At 41.8% G+C, this 20,509-nt stretch overlaps 1 protein-coding gene across 11 annotated transcripts in view; it reads right to left on the reverse strand.

The window, feature by feature from the left end:
* The window catches only part of LTBP1 (latent transforming growth factor beta binding protein 1), a 406,554-nt gene that overhangs the window by 235,996 nt on the left and 150,049 nt on the right, over window positions 1-20,509 (reverse strand). For 7 of the 11 annotated variants that reach the window (XM_030311335.1, XM_030311333.1, XM_030311336.1 and 4 more), the window contains one exon: window positions 3,578-3,745. The exons of 1 other annotated variant lie outside the window; for it this stretch is intronic. In XM_030311335.1, the coding sequence (XP_030167195.1) occupies window positions 3,578-3,745 (168 nt within the window). Of the gene's footprint in view, window positions 1-3,577; window positions 3,951-20,509 lie in introns of those variants that run through there. 3 more of the 11 variants (XM_030311341.1, XM_030311340.1, XM_030311342.1) reach the window with 2 other exon arrangements.

A 20,509-nucleotide genomic window follows, 5' to 3' on the forward strand; every position in this document is an offset into this window, starting at 1 on the left:
CATCTTCATTCAGGGCTCACAGTAAGTGGAAGTTATACTTAAGACGTCTCTAACTGAATACTCAAGAGCAGAGACTATATGCTTAATAGTCATGAAAACAATACACCTGCCTCTCACATCTGAAAAGCCCAGACTCCCCATCACCAAAGACCAGAAAGACTGGCACAGAAGCAGCACAAAACAGGAAGAAACCAGTATCACCCCTGTGTCTGCTAAAGAATCATCCTTTGTATCTTTTTTTAAAAATTTCTTAATGCTTATTTTTGAGAGACAGAGAGAGATAGAGACAATGTGAGCAAGGGAGGGGCAAAGAGGGAGACACAGAGTCTGAAGCAGGCTCCAGGTTCTGAGCGGTCAGCACAGAGCCCAACACAGGCCTGGAACTTATGAACCCTGAGATCATCACCTGGGCTGATGTTGGATGCTTAACCAACTGAGCCACCCAGGTGCCCCTCTGTATATTTATTATTACCTCTTCTGTGTGGTCAGTGACCTGAGCCCAAGAGGATCTAAAGCCAGAATATGGCCAGTGGCCATGGTGAAGCCAGGACTCCAATCCAGGGCTACAGGTCTCTCAGGTGACTATTCTCTATTAAACCATCCGTCCTTCCCACAAAACCCAACTCCATGAGGTTCTTCACCTTGTCCCTCCTACCCATCGTGGTCAGACCCCACGCAATCAAGTAAACAGATGACCTAAAGAGATCTAAGTTCTAGTCCTAGCTAACAGACTTGCTATGTAACTAAGTCAAGCTCACTTACACCACTGCCTAAGTTTCCCTATCAAGAAAATGTGAATAATAGTATGTGTTCCACTTCCTTCAAAAAAACCAAAAAACAAAAAACCTATAAATCACTATGGAAATGTTCAAATTTATTTCTGCAGTTCTGATGATCAAAATGGACTATTTAATTAAGCTCCCTTGACCTTGAAGTCCATATGGTTTTCCCAGTAGTATTTTGACTTCTGGGAGCAGGGGTCAGCAAACTATGCCACTGAAGTCAAATTTGGCACACCCAAGGTTTCTGTAATGCGGCCACACCCATTCTTGTACATACTGCCTACACTGCTTTCATGGCCACAGCAGAGTTGAGTAGTTGCATACCACATGTTTGTGTTGCAGTGTCTCAAGTATTTACTATCTAGCCCTTTACAGAACAAGTGTGTGAGTCCCCACACCTTACATAGCAGAGGCCAAAAAGAGCAGCTAACAAATTTAATGAATTTTGAATTCTCCCCAAGCTGTTCTATTTTCCATATACATGTCTTATGTGCAAAAGATTTAACATATTATAAGCAAATATAAATAGAAAAACGGTCAGAAAGCTACTTTTTGTAAGTAATAAAGCTATATTAAACCAGTTAAGTCCACAAAGATACTTATGTCTAAAAAAAGAACTTCTAAAATTGTCTGTATTTCTGAAGAATCATAATCTATAAGTTCTACAAAATTACCATTCTTCAATTTAAAAAATTTAAAACTGGTCCCTCAGATTATCCAGTCTTTTAATTAAAATAAAGAGAAGAGGAAAATAGCTCAGGATAGAAATTAAATATTTCCCAGGACTTCCAATGTGAAACTTTATTACCATGCCTTTTCTGCCTCTCTCTCTCTCTCTCTCTCTCTCTCTCTCTCTCGTGAACTACTCTGCCAATCCTTTTGTGGCAGAGTTGAGCTCTGGTTTTGAAATTTTTTTGTGTAAATAAGTTTGCTCCGTTTTACATTTTGAATAGGCTACGTGTATCCTGTTCCTAAACAGCTGCTTAAATGCCAGACAGGAAAGTGTGCAGCGTGTTTTAACAAGTTGACTTCCTCTGTTTCTCAAAGCCTTCAAATATGTAGTTTCAAAATGAATACACTGTAAGCCAAAAAATTACCACCCATCCGATTGCTTTGTCATTCTTACTGTAAAGATTTATGAAAACTGAGAGGAGGAGGAGAAGCAGTGATTGCTGCTGCTGATGGAGCTGAGAAAGCCACGAGAGCAAGGCAGGCAATCAAGAAAAGTAAAAGTGGGAAAAAGCCATTAAGCACGTAATAACCTACTGGGAACTGCCTTTTCTCTTCCCCTCATTGTCTATAACCCTCCGGAAAATGATATTACTTGTTGCTCATAAAAAGCCCTAAGAGTTTAAAGGAAGACTGAATTTCAGAGGTCACTAAACATAAGCCATTTATTTTCTGTATGAGACAAAACTGAGGTCCAGAAACAGTAACTGTCACACCCTGTGGATTAGGTAGGTAGTGGCAGGACCCGGACCAGAATCTAGTTTCCCGATCATCAGTTCAACACACTTCCCATTAGACTCGGCGCTCTGCCCTGCTAAGCGTAACTTGGCATCCACCAGCTAAATTCTTTTTTAAAATATGCCCAAACACCCCTATCATAGCCAGGAAATTCACAACACCCTTTTAAATAGTATCTATGGGCATACGTTTTTTTCCATGTACAGACTCTCTAGAATAATGCTTTGACCTCATAAGGGTTAGGAGTCACGATAAAGCAGAGAATAATCAAAAGAGCTAATAAGGACTTCAGGCTGCCCCCTTGTATTTTGTCTTGATGATAATCAGTTTGAAAGAGACACCCTCTCTCCTACCCCCCAGACACACACGCTCAAGACTAAACAGCAATATTCCATAAAAAGACCAGATCTAGCCAGTGTTATTATCTGTCTGACATTTGGGTTATTCTTGTGAGTAACTCATAAAGTAATGTGGGTGTCTGTGATTATTTGAGTACACATGGCAAACCATAATTGGTCAAAAAATAATAAAAGACATTTTTCCGTGACAAAAATACTGTATTGCATGACAACATGGCAGCGTGACAGCATTCGGTGGACCGCAAAACTTTCGCCCTTTACGAAAAAGTAAAAACAACACAAAAATTTTTTAAGTAAAAAGCTTTCTTTTCAGGGACCACCGTAGTTCATATTTAAATTAGTTAAGAGAGATTAAAAGGTTTTGAGTGCTGACAGCAAGCCACTAGCATTTCTTCCCCTAAATCTATGTCATGTATCAATGTATAATTCAGCCTTCTGAATCAGAGCAGAAATGTGAAGGATGCAAGTCTGTATCCCTTTCTACAACCAAAACGCAGTTTTTGACAATTCTTAGAATTTTTTTTTTTTAGAACATGCCTATCGGTAAAGTAAAAAATTTAAACTTAAGCAACACTATCCAAATTTTGTAACGGGAGTCAGATCTAGGACAAATTCTTATTGCTGAGCAGATTAAATGTGAAGCTGATCAATGCGAACTGTGTATTAGGGTCTCAATGTAAAAGCTATCCCCTTCTGTCCTATTGATACCCCCCCCCATCACCACAGGCTGCGTCCATGATAAGCAATCAGGGGCAACATTCTAGTTGCCATCTCTCTGAGAAGCCAGAAAAGCAGGGTAAAAATTATTCTGAAAGTGATTTAAAAGATCTCCTGGAAGAAGCGTATTCATGCTCATAGACAGAAACCCATTCAGGCAGAGAGCAGTGTGAGTGGAGGAGGATGTCTACATGCTACGATCTCAGAAAACTCAATTCAGGAAGGACAGTGAGGGACCGTGGAGGAACTCACCCACTCGGAAGTTCGTGGCCGTCAGGGTGTCGGCAGCATGACCATTCTCACTAATGAGAGTGGTGGTGTTCCCCTTCTCACAGCTGTTCTGACAGCTGCCCTTGGTGCAGGTCACTTTACAGATGCTCGGAGTAAAGACCACCTTGATGCGGCCAGTGTGGTTACTCACTAGGAGCGGAGGCAAGGAGAAAAAGAACAACAAACACATCAGCTTAGTATCCATGAAAGTGCCTTGGAAGGTTTAAAAAAAAAAAAAAAAAACAAGGGGAAAAAAGCAAGGAGAGGAGAGGGGGAACGAGAGAGCCCACAACCCGACAGGTTTAAGGAAAGAGGGAAGCCTTCAGTGCTCGCTGCTCTGTATCCAGTGGTGTCTCTGAAACAGGAGTAGGAAGCTTAGCAAACAGAACTCTGGGATGCACTCCAAAACCACATTTGAAGTCGAGTCACTGGAGTGGGATTACTAACCACAATGCTGCACTTTATTCACGGGCAGACAAAGAGCAATACGGAGGGCACGACATGAAAGAGCCAACCCTGACAGGCAGATGTAATGCAAAGAGGTTGGCCATGCACCTCGTGGTGAATAAACTCTTGTGTCCTCAACTTGCATACTTTCCCTGTTTCTCCACTTATTAAGTCACTATTTGCAGTCCGACCCCTGGAAATGTTTTAGGCATGCGGCATGTCTGAAAACATCTGTCTCAAATCTCCTGGCACTCTCAGCTGAAGTGATCAAATCCTGTGACGCAGCTGTGGGAGCCCGTTTCTTTTTCACAACTCCGGGGCATTATTTCCCCATGTTAATTTATGCAACCTGTATTTGTGCCTTGCTGTCAACAGGGACCATCTAAGAAAAAGGGAGGCCAGGTCATGAGGCTAAAGGGTTGCCTCTGTTAAAATACCATCCTGGAGCCCTCACTGCTGCCATTCACAGGCCACTAAGGCACGTATTTCCTGCACTCACGTGGCCCTCTCCTTAAAACCAAATGCTATAACCTGAGTGCACAGCAGAGGCAGCAAAGTATTACAAAATGGGCACTAATCTAAAAGTCAGATGCTGGGTTATAAGCCTGCCTCGACCACGATGTGACGTTGGACATGTCATTTCACTTTTTCTATAAAACATGAGAGACGTGTAGCTCATGTTTTCTAGCTAGTTCTGACGTCCAGGGTCTGTAGTAGGGGTCAGAAAACTGTAGCCCAGGGATCAAATATGGCCCATGGCCTGCTTTTGTAAATAAAGTTTTATTGGAACACAGCCACACATACTCACTTACATATTATCTATGGCTGCTTTTGTGCTACAATAGCAGAGCTACAAAGAGCATGTATGACCTCACCCAGAACTGCCATTCATGACCAAGTCCCAATCCAGACTCTAGGGCAAAGTGCAATACAGAAACTCTAGTGTGATCTCTGCATCTGTGATACACCCCCGTCTAGGTCCTTTCCTCTTTCCAGGAGCCTAGGCAGGGAAGCAAGATGGTAGCCGCAGCTGGAGACAGATGGTTCAGCTCTGAGACTAAGGATGATAGGAAGCAGTGCCCTGCCTATTGTCACTGTGTTACTTCAGTGGCCAAAGGAGAGACTAGCTCTGGGCCAGCCTTTCTGCTGCCATCCTCTGCCTACCAGAGGCAATTCTGTCCCCCTCATACTGCCTTGGTTTGACCAGGACTAGATTTTTAGGAAATCATCCAAGAGGCCTCCACAGGCCCTCAACAAAAAAAAATCATGGTCAAACCTGAGCTTGGAGACAAAGAACCTTAACCAAAAAAAAGTTAGAATTTCAAAGCTGGACCCCAAAGGTCCTCTGACACGACCTTTATTTAAACATTTCTAGTGACAGGGAGCTCATTATCTACTAAGATGGTGCATGCTGGTTTCTAAGCTGTTCCTAGCAAGTGCACTTCCTTCTGGAGCTCAAGTGTGCCAGTTGCACCCATTAACCCTAACTCAGCTCCCCACGGTCTCACAACCTAGTAACGCCTCTTCCACAAGACAGCCCTTCACCTCCTCAAAGATAACTACCGAGTAAGTAACGAAAGCTCAAGTCAGAAGGAACTTGAAGAGATCAGCTTGTGTTGGCCTCTTCACTTAACACAAGAAAATGATTCTTCCAGAAGAGAAACAGCCTCAGATCTTTTCAAATGTTTTTTCAAGACCGTTTCCCATTCTCACTCAGTGGTTCCAACACAAGAGATCAGGACACACAGTGTGAAGTGGGGAGATGTCCTAGGGCTCAACCAAATCTTCGAGCACCTTGCAAAACAGGACTCAGAATCCTGTTCTATAATGGGCCAAATAATAAACATTTGAAGGCTAGCGGCCTAAAGGACTCTTGTTGGCAATTATTCAACTCTGTTGTGGTAGCCTGAGAGCAGCCTGTCGAAAACAATATATATGTAAATGAATGGTGTGGCTGTGTTCCGATAAAACTTTATTTGAAGAGGCAGTTTGCCAAACACTGCTTTGAATGCTTATACAACATTTAAAATTTTTGAGTATACCTCAGAAATTTAAAAAACTACAAGAGAACGTTGATTCCAGAGACAAAATTCACAGTTCGACTTTTTTACAGTAGTGCGCACGCGCGCGCGCACACACACCAGCTCGCACTCTAAGTTGTCAGACCATGCTTACAAATATCTTGAGAATACTCTGTGAATCTAAGTGTGTGAAGCCCATTTAAAAAAAAAGGGAGAGACAACACTGTCCCACTTCAAAAGAATATAAACTTCTATTTTTTCTGGCTCTTGGTACAATAATGAAATTAGAAATGGTGTGCCAACTATTTTGTCTTCTCTGGCATTAACTCGTGGCCCGGGCGGCTGCCATGCAGATGCTCATACCGTCACCTAAATTCTGCTCACTTAGGCGAAGAGAGACATCCAAAGAAAGCAAGCACTTAATCATTATTCCCGTTTCACCTCGCAGCTACAGTAGTCACTTTATAGGCACTTGAGAGTCTCCAGGCCTATTGTTTTTAAAAACTTATTCTATTTCTTTGCCAAAAGAAAAAATTTTTTGGCCTGGAATCATTTGGATTTTCAAAAGGCAGAGACAGTTTCATATGACTTAATTCTGATTTTTACAGTGTTCACATCTTCTTGGAAGAAGACACATTTTATTTCGTATTTCCCTTTGCATTTTACTAACATTCTGCTATAAAAGCAGTCTAATTCTAAAGCAGACACATAATCTCAGCGAGTCCTCTTGTCTTCATGAAGCATTGATTTCATTATCATTAGCGTTAGCTTTCCAAATCAATCTCAAAATCAGTATTGAAAAATTCACAGCTGCTTTTCACACTAGACTGTCATGTGTAAAAGCTCTAATAGGATCTCTGTAAATATTACAGGATTAGAAAATACACTCTCCGATTCCCCTTGTAAAATCATTTCTAGGTAGCCGAGGGTATCATGTAAAGTTTAACTTTCAAAGAACCCAAAAGTAAGGTAAATTGCTCTGAGTTTCAAATTCCTCAAATGTGACAAGCTGAAGACAACACCATTCATCTGTCAAGAGTTGAGTGGGAATTCAGTAAGAGTGGCAGCGAACTTTCCTCCACAGACCACTTGGGTCTGTGACGGCATCTTCCTCGAATGCTCTGAGTAAACTAAAACTCAAAAACCCCACAGGCCTGCCTACTAGGAGGCCCCTAATGAAGGTAAAATATACCCCAAGGAAAGACTGTCGAACCCCACAGAGATTGGGGATTCTTAGGATGCTGGAGGCCATTCCGGTCTAAGGCCCTGCATCCCCCATGAGGATAAGGAAACCCTTGGTGAAATCAGTGGTCAAAGACCGCCCCTGGAGTACCTAATAGCTGATGAACAATTACAAAGCTGAGGAGGAAAACTCAGGCCAATCAGAAGTACACAGGCGCAACTGCTGGCCCAGCTTTCATGCTTGGTCCCTCTGATGACAAAAATGTAACTTTCAGATCCCCTGCAGATAAATCAGCCCCACATATCTGAAGGAAGCGCTTTCAGATCTCACATTGTAGAGGCTTTGGCTAGAAGCATAGATTGCCTGGAGCCATGTAGCACCTCCACTGGGCCTCCCAGTCAGTCAGTCAGTCAAGACACTCAAGAGTCAACATCCTGTCTGCAGCTTCTGCCAGACCCTGTGCAAACTGAAACCTCCATGAAGAGGCACTGGCACATGGTTTAAAACAAACCACAGATATTCAGAGTGGATGGTGAATGGGATGGAAGAGAAGCCGATATCCTCCCAATAGGAAAAGCTTTCATTTCTATTCCCCAATCATTAATGATGGAGAAAAATTCAAAAATGCAAAAATTGTTCTTGACAAATGGATTTTAGTCTAGAAAAGAGCACAGTAGCCCATCCTCCAGTCATTAGCCTAGGATGGAACCGAAAGCCGAGGCAGCCAAAGAAACAAATATAATAAGTGCGAGACTCACATCAAACGTCAAGAATACAGGGTCTTCCGCATGCATCCAGAATGTTGTGACATCTTCACCCGACTTCAACAACAGGGACCAACTAGCACAGGCAGTATCCCTCTGGGAAGGGGAAGCACCTCCTGGGTGGTTACAAGCCATCACCCTGCCCATTAAGTGAAGCTGTCCAAACGGACTTCGGAACCAATTCAATACACAGGTCGTGTGTGAGAAACAAGCAAAGGGCTCCTTCGCCTGCTGCAGTCCACTGCTTGCCCGAAGGCCAAAAATTCTTTGAAGGACAAATCATGAAACTATTAAATAATGCTTAGAATAACAGGACTTCATTGTTCTGCTCTCCAGGCTTGCTTAACTCCTCATGGACTCTTAAAAGAATTCCCACAGAATACTCTCTGTTCCTCGAGAAAGATGCCGTGTGAACAAACTAATATCAAACCTATGATTACTAATCAGGTTGCTCCAGTCCCAGAACACCCTCCAAGAGGGAGGGGAAACCTAGACGAGATTTCTAGCTGTGATGTGAGCACCTCCTCAGATAAGAATCAAGGAATATTCCAGCACTATCTCTTGAATTTTTTTTTCTGGGTAGCTGTTAACTAAACGAAGAAAGAGAGGAAGAAAGAGTTGCTACACAGATGATACACATGAAAGGAAAGACTATGTGAGTTTCCTCTCCCTTTCAATTCTCCATTAATATCCTCTGAAGGAAACTATGCCAGTTACTTATCTCGCTCACACATATATACAAGATTTCCTTTCCTTTTTATGCATTTAAGGAGATGTACTCTTCTTTGCCTTTCTGTAGGTCTATGAAACCATTTAATATAAGAGTAAGCTTCTGGATATATTCTGAGTTCCTTACAGAATTGCTTACAGCTCATCAAAAAGCAGGTATCAAATGGACACCACATTTGAAAAAGGGCATATGGTCCCAAAAATATTGTTTTGGGCAGAAATGCAGCAGCAACCTAGTCACACACTCTTCGGTATGACCTCACTCTGATTCACTGAGAAAAAAAAAGCTGTTAAGACTCAGGCCGACCAACTTAACCTAGATCTGGATCTGTCCTGTCTTCTTCCTGAAGAAGGATGGGGTTCTAGGTAAAGCCAGCCCCACCCCTGCCTGCGGGCTAAAGTAATGGACCTCTTCTTCTCTTACAGACTCAAAGACTTACTCTCTTCATCCTCATTCCCACACAAACAAGTTGCACCCTTGCCCCAAACTCAAGAATACTGCTCTTCTTATTGTCTCCATTCCTCTCTCCTGCAGGTAACGCTCTATTTCTCTACTCTCCTTACAGCAAAACTCCTCAAAAGAGCTGCTCTCCTGGCTGTATCCCCTGCCTCCCCAACCATTCTCTCGAATCTGCTGCAGTCAAGCTGTTGCTGTCCATACTTCACCAAAACTGTCCTTGTGAAGGGTCACCAGGATCTCCACATTGCCAAATGCAATGGCAAATTTTCTGTGTCTTTCTTCCGCAAATGTTTAGCCCCTCTGACACATAAGGACTGCTTCATGATACACCTTCTCCAAAGGGCTTCTAGGTTACACTACTCTTTTGTGGTTCTCTCCTACCTTGTTGGCCACTGTTCCACATGACCCTACTCAGCGGAGGGCCCCAAAGTTCAGTCTCTGTAGCCTTCTCTTTTCTATACTGACTTCCTAGATGATATCATCCTGTCCCATCGCATGGATTTAAAGACTACCTACACACCTACATATAGAAAATGTTGAAATATGGCCTGGACCACCTCTACCTTGTATGTGTGTATACCCAAGCAACCAACGATTCACGTTTATGGGCCTTTCTTAGGTAAATAGCTAATGTCTCACAGACACCTCAAGCAAAATGTATTCAAAAGCAAGCTTTAATTCCTTCCTGTACTCACAGCCAAACCTGCTCCTATTCAAGTCTTCCCCCATCTCAGAAAACAGCAAGTCTATTTTTGACTAGGTAGCAGGCGGGCGGTGTCCATCTGGGACTCAATACAACAGCAAATCCTGTGAGCTCTATTTCCAGAAGGTAGGTAACAATTTCTCACCACTTCCATGACAAACACTCTGGTACAATCCACCACCATCTTGTGTCTGGATTATTTCAACAGTCTCCTAAACCAGACTCCTTGCTTCCACCTTTGCCCTCTTGCAGTTTATTCGGGAGAATAAACAGCTCGCAGGGTATCTTTTTTTTTTTTTTTTTTAATGTTTGTTTATTTTTGAGAGAGTGAAAGCGTGATTGGGGAGGGGCAGAAAGAGGGGGTGGGGGAAGAGGATCCAAAGCAGACTCTGCATTGACAGCAGTGAGCTGACGCAGGGCTCGAACCTATGAACCTTGAGATCATGACCCGAGCCAAAGTCAGACGCTCAACCAACTAAGCCACCCAGGCGCCCCTCACGGTATCATTTTGTAATTTATATTCATCAATTCATAGCACCCCCACCCTCTTCAGTGGCTTCCCATCACAATCAGAACACAAGCCAAAGGCCTCACAATGGCCTACTGGGGCCTCCACGGCTGCAAATCCCTGACCTCATCTGCCACAACCCTCCTTAACCCATTCACTCTGGCTTCCTTGCTTCCGTCTCAAGCCTTTTGCACTTGCTGTTCCCTCTGCCTACAACACTCTTCCTCTGATCCATGAAGCTTCCTCCCTCACTTCCTTCAAGACTTCTCCAGAAGGTCAGATTATCAGGGAGGCCTTTCCTGACTACCTGACATAAAACTGCAACACCTCACACATTACCTATCCCCCATACCTTGCCCTACATTTCCTATTCATTATAAACACATTTATATATTTACTGTTTGATTATCACCGTGGGAACACAAACTCCATCAGGGCAGGAATGTGTCTGGTCACTGTTAGATGTCCAACATGTGTCTCATACTAACTGCTCAAGAAAAATAACTGAATGAACAAACTTCACTGAAAGAAACTAAATAAATAATATTTACCAATGGGCTAATTGCCAGTAGTATTAAAGCAGTAAAGAACACTCTTATTAAGTCTTTAGCCTCAAAACATACTTAACAGATGCTGCATTTGTCAAAGACAAATGAAATGTTTTAGCCATAAAACAAGGGAAAACACAGTTGTTATTCAGGAAGCTCTGCAATCATTACAAAACACGTTTTTCCCAAAACCATTAAAACATTACCCAAAAATGACCAATGACATAAAAAAGTGAAAATTTTCAATTAAACAAGTCAATGAGAGAATAACTGAATAAACAGGAAATAGAAATTTCTCAAACACTTTTTCTAAAGAAAAACAATTATTTGCTCCCAAAGTTTCACAACATATTACGCAGAAACCAAACCCACACATGATAGAAACTTCCTTTAACTGTATAAATAAGAGTTACAATGATGTGTAAGGAGTTGTTTTTTCTTTTTTACGATTATTCACTTAAATTTTGAGAGAGAGAGAGAGAGAGAGAGAGAGAGAGAGAGAGAGAGAGAGAGAGAACATAGTGAGGGAGGGGCAGAGACAGAATCCCAAGCAGGCTTCAAACTGTCAGCCCAGAGCCCGACATGGGGCTCGAACTCACAAACCATGAGATCATGACCTGAGCCAAAATCAAGAGTCAGACATTTAAGTGACTGAGCCACTCAGGCACCCCAACGTATAAGGAGTTTTTAAACCAATTTTTCATTTACTGAGCATCAAGTCCCCTTTTCAGGCAATGAATGAGGAAATTGAAAATACTACTTACCAAGATTCTGTGAGTCTCATATGAATTACCACTAGGCCATAAAACCTACCCAATCATAGAAATACATGTTGGTTTCTAGCTCAGGGAGACTGGCCAAGAGACTAGCCAGAGATCTAGCACAGACAGTAGATTTCATCCCAAATTTCCACGCATTTGAGGAGTCAGGTCTAATTTCCTATTTCATTCATTCAGTCTTTGTTTTATCTTGACTCAAGGTATAAAAACTCAAATTGTCACCTATGATCACATTTTCTCAACCTTCAATCTTACCCTGCCACCCGGACTCCAATGCCCTAAAAGGACTCTAACAGCACACCTTGAGACTATGGGATTTTTTTTTTTCATATTTCCTTTTTCTCCTTGGAGTTTCTACTCTTTAAACACCAATCATAAGCTCTCTTCTCTAAAAATATTTTTTAAAAGATCCTATTTTTATCTCTGGAACAAAATCAAGTATGTTTGAAAGTGCAATATATTTTATAGTCAAAAGACTAACTTTTACCCAACAAGTACTTTGCTCACCCAGCAGGACCTGACCCAGTGTTTGGGGAAAGAAATAGAGTCAGTACTAAAAGTGGAAAACTAGCAAAACAAACCAATGGCTTTCTGACATTTTCATATTCTGACCTTTTTTGTAAAGTATTTTCTTTAACATCCCCTGAGGGGATTCAACTATCCAGGCATACCTCAGCTAACAGATAAGGAACGCCTAGAAAAGTTCAGGATAGGCTCCAGACTGCAGTCCAGGGAAAGAGGTGACCACACTCAAAGGCACCACAACCAATTAGAAATAGTGCTGGGGCACCTCCGTCCTGGTGTCCTGCAATTGCAGCAGGCTGTTCCACGAGGGTTCCTTTGACACAACTTTAAAAACTCACCTGTCTAGAACATATCCAGAAATCTCTGCTCCTAATCTTAAATACCAGGGAACCTACTGCCCCCATCCTATACAGAAGGGACAGTGGCATCTGAAATGTTATGACACAGGGTTGAAGACACATATCCCAAGGTGACAGTACTTAACTCAGTTCATAACATAAAAAGAAGCAAAGAAGAAAATGAGGGAGGAGCGGGGGTTTGGGGGAGCTCAGTGTAGGCATGTTCTCAATTGAATTCTGACAACCATGGGAACCACACTTGAGAAAGACTGAGTGAGTTTGTCCAGGAATTTTCTTCTTTTTTGGCATCAACATTCAAGATGCTACTCTTTCTAAGAGGTTGTCTCCCAAGGGAGAAATACCATTTAAAAGATGCATTTTTGCGTGTGAAAATCTCTACCTCCTTTCAAGAACCCGGGTCTTAGCAGCTCTCGCCTTTAGATCCCACCCACGGCCACAGGAGGAGGGGCTTCGGTGCCGCTGACAAGAGAGGCCTTCACTGCTGTTCCTGAACCCAGTGAACGAGGGGCAGAGCGGGGAACACTTTCATGTCTTCTAGCCCTAGTACTCACACAATCGGGCTAGTTTGTATAGCTTCCTTACAGAAACCATGGGTTAGGTATGCTCCACATGATTCAAATTTTCTGTGCCTTAATTTTGGAACAGAATTAGGTTTTATTTGTCCCCACATTTGTTGTTTTTCCAAAGAAAGTAAATGGAGGCATTTGTTATCAGTCTATCACTCACCATTTCCATAAATAACATCTGTTTGTTTGTATGTGGAAAAGCAAGTCTGACTCAAAGGACAGATTATCTGCTGAGCTATTTGTTTACCAAGGAACAAATTTCATGACTTATTCACCAGCTTGATTAAGTGGGGGCCACTTCTCATGAGGGTCCCAGATTGTATCTACCATGCAATTTCAAAGTTAGAATTCCATATAATTTACACACTGGTTATGACAAATATTTCTGACAAAATCAAACTCCCTAAAACAAAGTTGAGACCCTTCCCCACAGACACCGAATCTAGCCTCACATCCTACAACATCCCACAAAGAGTCCAGGCATTAGCTGAACCAAACTGTCCAATGGTCCTCATTCACATGCCAGATTGCTTCACGTGACATTTGTCTCCCTCTAGAAAACCTTTCCTCCTTTCTTTCCACCTTTCATCCTCCTGAACCAACCCACCTACCCCCTCCCTACACAATTTTCAGCAACCTAGGCATGCCTGTTTGAACAGTGCATCTCTCCATTTTCCCCTAGCTGTTTGCACATAATCCTATTTATGTGTACTTCCTTACTTTTCCAATCTTCCTTTGGCCTCAGTCAAGCCCAAGGAAACAGTCTGTATTTTTATCCTCCTCCTCTATTTATAACAAAAGTCCACCTAGTGGCTCTCCCTCTTTGAGAACAAGAAAAGATTATGGTCAGAGGGGAGTGCATAGCAAAGAACACAAGGGTAGTAAATGAAGATAAAGGAATCGAAGGCAGTATGAACTCAGACAAGGAATACTCAGGAATTCCATTGTCTATGGCAAAGGCAAAGAAGCAACTTTTACTCAAACTAATAACTGAAAGTCACAAAACTTTAAAGGAGCCAAATGCCATCAGGGTTCCATTGCCTTTGTAAGGGGGCTTGGAAACTTCACTCTTACACTAAAGGCAGACGCTAAGAAGAAAATGACCTATCACACATTACAAAATTTACATTTGGCCTGAAAGAAGGAAGAACTCAAAAGACAGAGCAAAGAGGGAAACCAAAACTTCCTGTACCTTGTGCAGGTATTCTGAATCACTGCAGCTGCCAGGCCAGAAGCAGGCACCTTGATGTGCCTCTGGGGGAGTCCAATTCTATCACACAGGCAAGAAGAATCCAGAGCAAACAGATACTACAATATGAATGCATTTTATTTTAAGAAATACTAAGGAAGGTGAAGATACGAACATTTTTCTAACTGCTGAAGTTTGATGGGCTCAGGTGAAAGAAAAATCTGTTGAAGCAACTGGTTATATAGGAGAAAACTGGTATTCTTAAATCTCTGAATTTAGGGACTCCTGGGTGGCTCAGTTCATTGAGCATTCAACTGTTGATTTCAGCTCAAATCATGATCCTAGTGTTGTGGCATCAAGACCTACAATCTCCTTGCTTAGGATTCTCTCTCTCTCTCTCCCTCTCTCTCTCTCTCTCTCTCTCTCCCCCTCTGCCCTTGTTTGCCCTCTCTCATAATATATCTCAAATAATTCTCTTCATAGAATCAGAGGTATCCAAGCTTGCAGAACACAGATTCTATCATTCACTTTTTGTTCTCTTCCCTGAAGCACAAACTTCTTTCTGCTCAGTTTTTAAATGACTCCATCAAATGGCCCCAACTACTTTCTCCAAGGGATTACTGCCAAGTTCAATAGAACTCATCATTATAAAAGATTTCTGCCTAAATATCCCTTTTCTCAAAGTTGTATTCCATCTTTTATTTATGTGATAAACAAAACTGAAAAATGATTAGTTGCCAATTAAAAATGAATTACTGATGTGTAGTCACACATTGTCACTTTTCCAGCTTTCAGTTAATTCTTTTTAGGTTACTCATGCTCAAATTCCTCTCTCCATCAAGACAGTGCCTCTCCTGTCGAACAGTGTGATAGTTTTAAAATCTATCCACAAATCCTTTGATACTTTTTTCAAGAGGTAAAATCTAATTCCACTTCCCTTGAGCATGGGCTGGTCTTAACAATTCATGTCTAAAGCAAAAAATAAAATAGAAGTGATTATTTCAACTTCAGAGACTAGGTCATAAAAGGCACTGCAGCTTCTGTCTTGAGCTCTCTCTGTCCAATCACTCACTCTGGGGGAAAGCCAGCTCCCAGGCCACGAGAATACTTAGAGAGCCCACAGAGAGGCCCACATGGCAAAGAACCAAAGTCTCCTGCCAAAAGCCATGTGAGTGAACAAACCTGAGAGTGGATCTTCCAGCCCCAGTCAAGCCTTCAGATGACGGCAGCCCCTGCTGATACCCTGACTGCAACTTCATGACAGAATCTGAGACAAAACCAACCAGCTAACCAACCAGCTTCTGAATTTATCAGCCAAAACCAACTAGCTAAACAACCAGCTTCTGAATTTCTGAGGCACAGAAACTGTAAGATAACGTTTGTTGCTTTAAGCCACTAAGGTTTGGGTTAATTTATTATATAGTAAAATATAAATACCCACACTCCTCTTCTCTGTTCTTTTCCCCTACACACACACACACACAAACTTCTCTGCTTTTCTTTTTCCCTAGATTCTGAGAACACAGAAACAGACTTTATGGACCTTTCTAAATGTACAGAGCACTGTAAGACTCATGAAACATGTACTGAATACCTAATGAAGCTTCAGAGCTCACATGCACCCCACAATCATTTAAGTGACACTCCTATCCCTTCAGAAACTAGGAAACTACAGAGAAATGCATCAGGAACCTGACCAAGGTCATTTTGCTAGGAAATGGCAGGGCTGGGATTTCAACACAAGCCTTCACACTCTCCCCTAATGCCTCTCCTACATTTCTAGTAGGTGCTTAAGATACTAGGCACCTGGGAAGTTTGGAGCAAGGGAAGGAAACAGAATGAGCACATCCTAGGTGTCTGGCAGTATGTCAGGTGTCATCTCATTTCCTTCTTATGACAGAGTAAGTGCTAAGATTTTTATTTGACAAAGAAACTAATATTCAGAGGTTCAATGGAATAGAATACAGTAAAATGACTCACAGGCACCACTCTTCAGCATCTTGAAAACTATGGTGGGAAAAAAAAGACACTGAGAATACTGCTCATACAGCTCATCTACCTCACAAGATTGTGTTAGGGGCCATTTGAAATAATTTGTATGGATATAATTCATAAGCTGTTAACTACTATGCAAATCCAAGAGGATATCATTACGTGTGGTCAGCTCTTAGCAGAGTAACTGTGAGGTAAAGCTCAAGCTAGTAGTGACACTTACCCCATGATATATTATACAGCAAAACCCACAAGAACGTCTAAATATGGAACATTTCATCTCAAGATGTTTGCATTACAATCTTAATTATTGTTTAAGACTCTACGATAAAGGAAAATTCCAGGGTGGACTTTGGTTCCTACAAAATCTCCAGGTAAGAGCTGATGGCTTGACTTGGTTTGAAAGGCGTCTAAATGGATTTCAGCAAATAATTAGAATGGCTTATTTTGCATCTGACTAAGTTAAACAATTTTTGCCAGAAACTCTAAGTTCAGATAATTTTTAAGTGTTATTGTCATAAAAGCCCTACAAATCATGAAGCTGACAGGTTTTTTTAATGTAGTCAAATTTAGCTTTGCACCCACGTAAAAATAACAGAGAAAGCTCAAGTAGCATTCTTTTTTTTCCACTTTTTTACTGAAATATAGTTGAAACACAATGTTACATTCATTTCAGGTGTACAACGCAGTGTTTCAATAACTATGTCCATGGTGCTGTGCTCACCACAAGTATAGCTACCATTGGTCACCAATCGGGTAAAGTGGCACTCCTCCCAATGAGTAAGATCAGTTTAGGCAATTTTTTAAAATATTTTTTTAATGTTTGTTTTTGAAAAAGAGAGAGAGAGAGAGAGCGTGTGCACAAGTGGGGGAGGGGCAGAGAGACAGGGGGACGGAGAATCCGAAGCAGGCTCTGCCCTGACAGTAGCAAGCCCAATGGAGGGCTGGAACTCATGAACCATGAGATCATGACCCTAGCCAAAGTTGGACGCTTAACCGACTGAGCCACCCAGGCATCCTGGTTTGGGCAATTTTTAATTCATTGTATTTTTGGTTCCCAAGAAACTTATACGAATACATGTAGGATAAATTTTAAATAGTCCATATACTAATATCATGATGTAACATACTGACTTAATTTAACAGCAAGCACTCAGTACAGTGGCCGGCACACAGTAAGTACCCAATAGATGAGAAAAATGCAATCTATGGAGTGTCACTGGTGGAGACAAATAGCTTATGTCCAAATTTCCTAATTATCTGAGGCTCAGAGACAAGAATATAGTTTCTAGTACCTTTAGCAGGTTTTTAAAACATACATATTATATGTTCTTGAGGTATATTAAGGTGTGGTTTGGAAACTGGGATCTCTGACAAGAAACATTATGAATCACTTTCTCCACTAAGAGTCTTTTTTAAAACTTTAAAAAGAGGCATCTAATTTTGCTCCATTTCCACGCTGGAGACATGACAGAGCACGCCTGACAGGTATTTACACGCATGCCCCACTGTGGCTGCCCAAAAACCCATACCAGAAAAAGAGGAGAAGGAGGCATGATGGGATTTCAGGGGTCTTCTAAAAAGGTTTCTGTCCACACTCACTCATGAACTGAAACTGGACATTTTCCATTCGATGTAATCAAGAATCCGAGACCTGAAAACATTTCTATTAAAAATCCAAATGGGCACTGAGGCATAAATATGGTTAACGCAGCAGGCCCTATGAAAGCCCAGGCCACGAGGACAATTCTGAGTGCTGCAGTGGTCTTGGGGAAAATATGGAACCGGCCCCACTTACTTCTCTGTGCATCTACCAACCTACCCCAAGCTTTCTCAGACAGAAGATGTAGACAGGATTAAGGGGGTAAAGAGGGGTAAAGCAGCTGGGTTTTCCTGCTCTAAATGATAGTCTTTGGTGCTCTGAGACATCAAGACACGCAGCTCTTAGAGGGAAGGTTCACACAGAATGCATGCTCGCTGGGGTCTCCGCCTACAATACTATGCAGGGGGGTGCACCCTTTCTCAAGGGAGATGGGACTGAACAGGAAAGCTCTGCACAGCAATGCAGAAATGCAAGTCCCAAGACAACCCAGGAACAGCTGGCCACATAAGCCTGACCTTATGGAGACTCGAATATGCTTCAATAACTGGGATGACATTAAGAATCCACAGTACTTTCACCAACACATTATATGTTGCCCTATGGTCAGTCCTTTTCAGAAAATGCTGTTGACGCTGATATGAACATGGCAGCTGTTTCATGACGGCTGTTTCTGCTTCTACTTGGTATTCTACTTCTGTTCCAGTTTCTTACTGTTCAACTCTAACTTAACTTACAAATTCCTTGAAAAATTCTGATTGATCTTATTTCATCAGATCATCCCTCTTAGGGAATGCTCTTCTGGGAGGCCACCTTACAGCAGCTTATAGCACCTTACAGCAGATTGGTTTTCTTGAGTCAAGTGCCTACCCTTCTTCTGGTTCACTGTGGCAAGAAGGTGTAGTCCCCCAGAGTAGCATTTTTACCTATATGTATCCTGTCTGATTAAAACAGCATCACCAGCTCTAAGACTAACAATTATCCAGATTGTTTTACAAAGTAAATCTTCTGGGGTGCCTGGGTGGTTTAGTGGGTTGAGCATCCAACCTCAGCTCAGATCATGATCTTGTGGTTCATGAGTTCGAGCCCCACATCAGGCTCTGTGCTGACAGCTCAGAACCTGGAGCCTGCTTCAGATTCTGTGTATCCCTCTCTCTCTGCTCCTCCCCCACTCATGCTCTGTCTCTCTCTCTCAAATAAACATTAAATAAATAAATAAATAAATAAATAAATAAATAAATAGTAAATCTTCCCTGTTAAGGTAAACTAAGAAAAGCAGATGTCAAAGGAACTGGCATGTGAGCAGACCAGATACATGCCTTTTTTATGGTATAAGGAAGAATGGAACCATACAACTTTACAACTTAAAGCTCAGAGCTGGCACACTGTCTTTCTGCCTGCAGTCCATTAGTAAAAAGCAGGTCACCCAGGCAAGCTTAATGTCGACAGGGTGGAAAAGTCCACTATACCCACAAGGAAGCCATGGCAAGAAGGAGGAAGGAAGAATTACATGTACGTAAGATCTACATTTTTATTAGTTATTCTGGTATGAAAAAAATTTCATGAAAAAAGTTAAGCTGGTCAGGGAAATATTATCAAAATATAGGTGCCTCCCTCTCTCCCTATAAAAACAAACTAAAGCACACTTAAATAGTGCTCTGTTTTTGTTAAATATCTACAGTTACAAAAACCTAAGAAAAAGACCTCTGGACCAGAAAGCATCTACTTAACTGAATCAACAAAGGCAGCATAATATCTCTGAATGGCCAGTAAAGGGAAAAAAATACCAAAAGATTTTGTTTGGGGAGTGTTCCTCTGTAACCAACCCTCCAAAGTAAAGCAGAGCCTGCTTCAGTGGCTCTGGAAGGAATGTAAACTGAACGCGTGGGAGGAAGAGCTCCAGTTTCTTCGGGATCTGAGGCAGGCAGTGGTGATCGTGCGATGCACCTGTAGTCATTAAGTGGCGTTCATTACAACAAGGAGCACAGCTGCCTGGTGTGTGAGGTTCCAGACATCGTTAGCAGAAAGCACTCAATCCCACGCAAGCAGCCCCGGGTCATCTACCAAAGGGAACCACCCCACTGACCACCACCGACCGCCCTCCCACCTGCTGTCTAGATTGTTTTTCTTCCCCAAAGCTCTCTAAGTCTGTTTCTAGGATACAGGGGTTTTTTAAATAACTATGATGTTTTTCACAAGAGCAATCACTGCCTGTTTCAAGTTATCATTTAGTTAAAAAAGCTGGGACCTTGGAAGAGCCAACATGTGAAACACAGTTAGGGCTACAAGAATTTTTTTTAATGAATATTTGCAATATGGATAATGTAGGCAGCTGCAAAAAATAACTCTTTAAATAACACACATTTATATATGTGATTAAATATAAATGTGTATATATACATATACATACATCATGTGTACACATTTCATGGTTTAATGTTTTCCTGTCAGAAGAAGTACTCAAATATAACCATATTGCAATTACCTTTTTTAGGGAAGAAAGGTTTCCCTCCCATTCCAGCCATGTGTCAACTCGTACTT

The sequence above is a fragment of the Lynx canadensis genome, chromosome A3, assembly GCF_007474595.2.
Source record: "Lynx canadensis isolate LIC74 chromosome A3, mLynCan4.pri.v2, whole genome shotgun sequence".
Classification (NCBI taxonomy): domain Eukaryota; kingdom Metazoa; phylum Chordata; class Mammalia; order Carnivora; family Felidae; genus Lynx; species Lynx canadensis.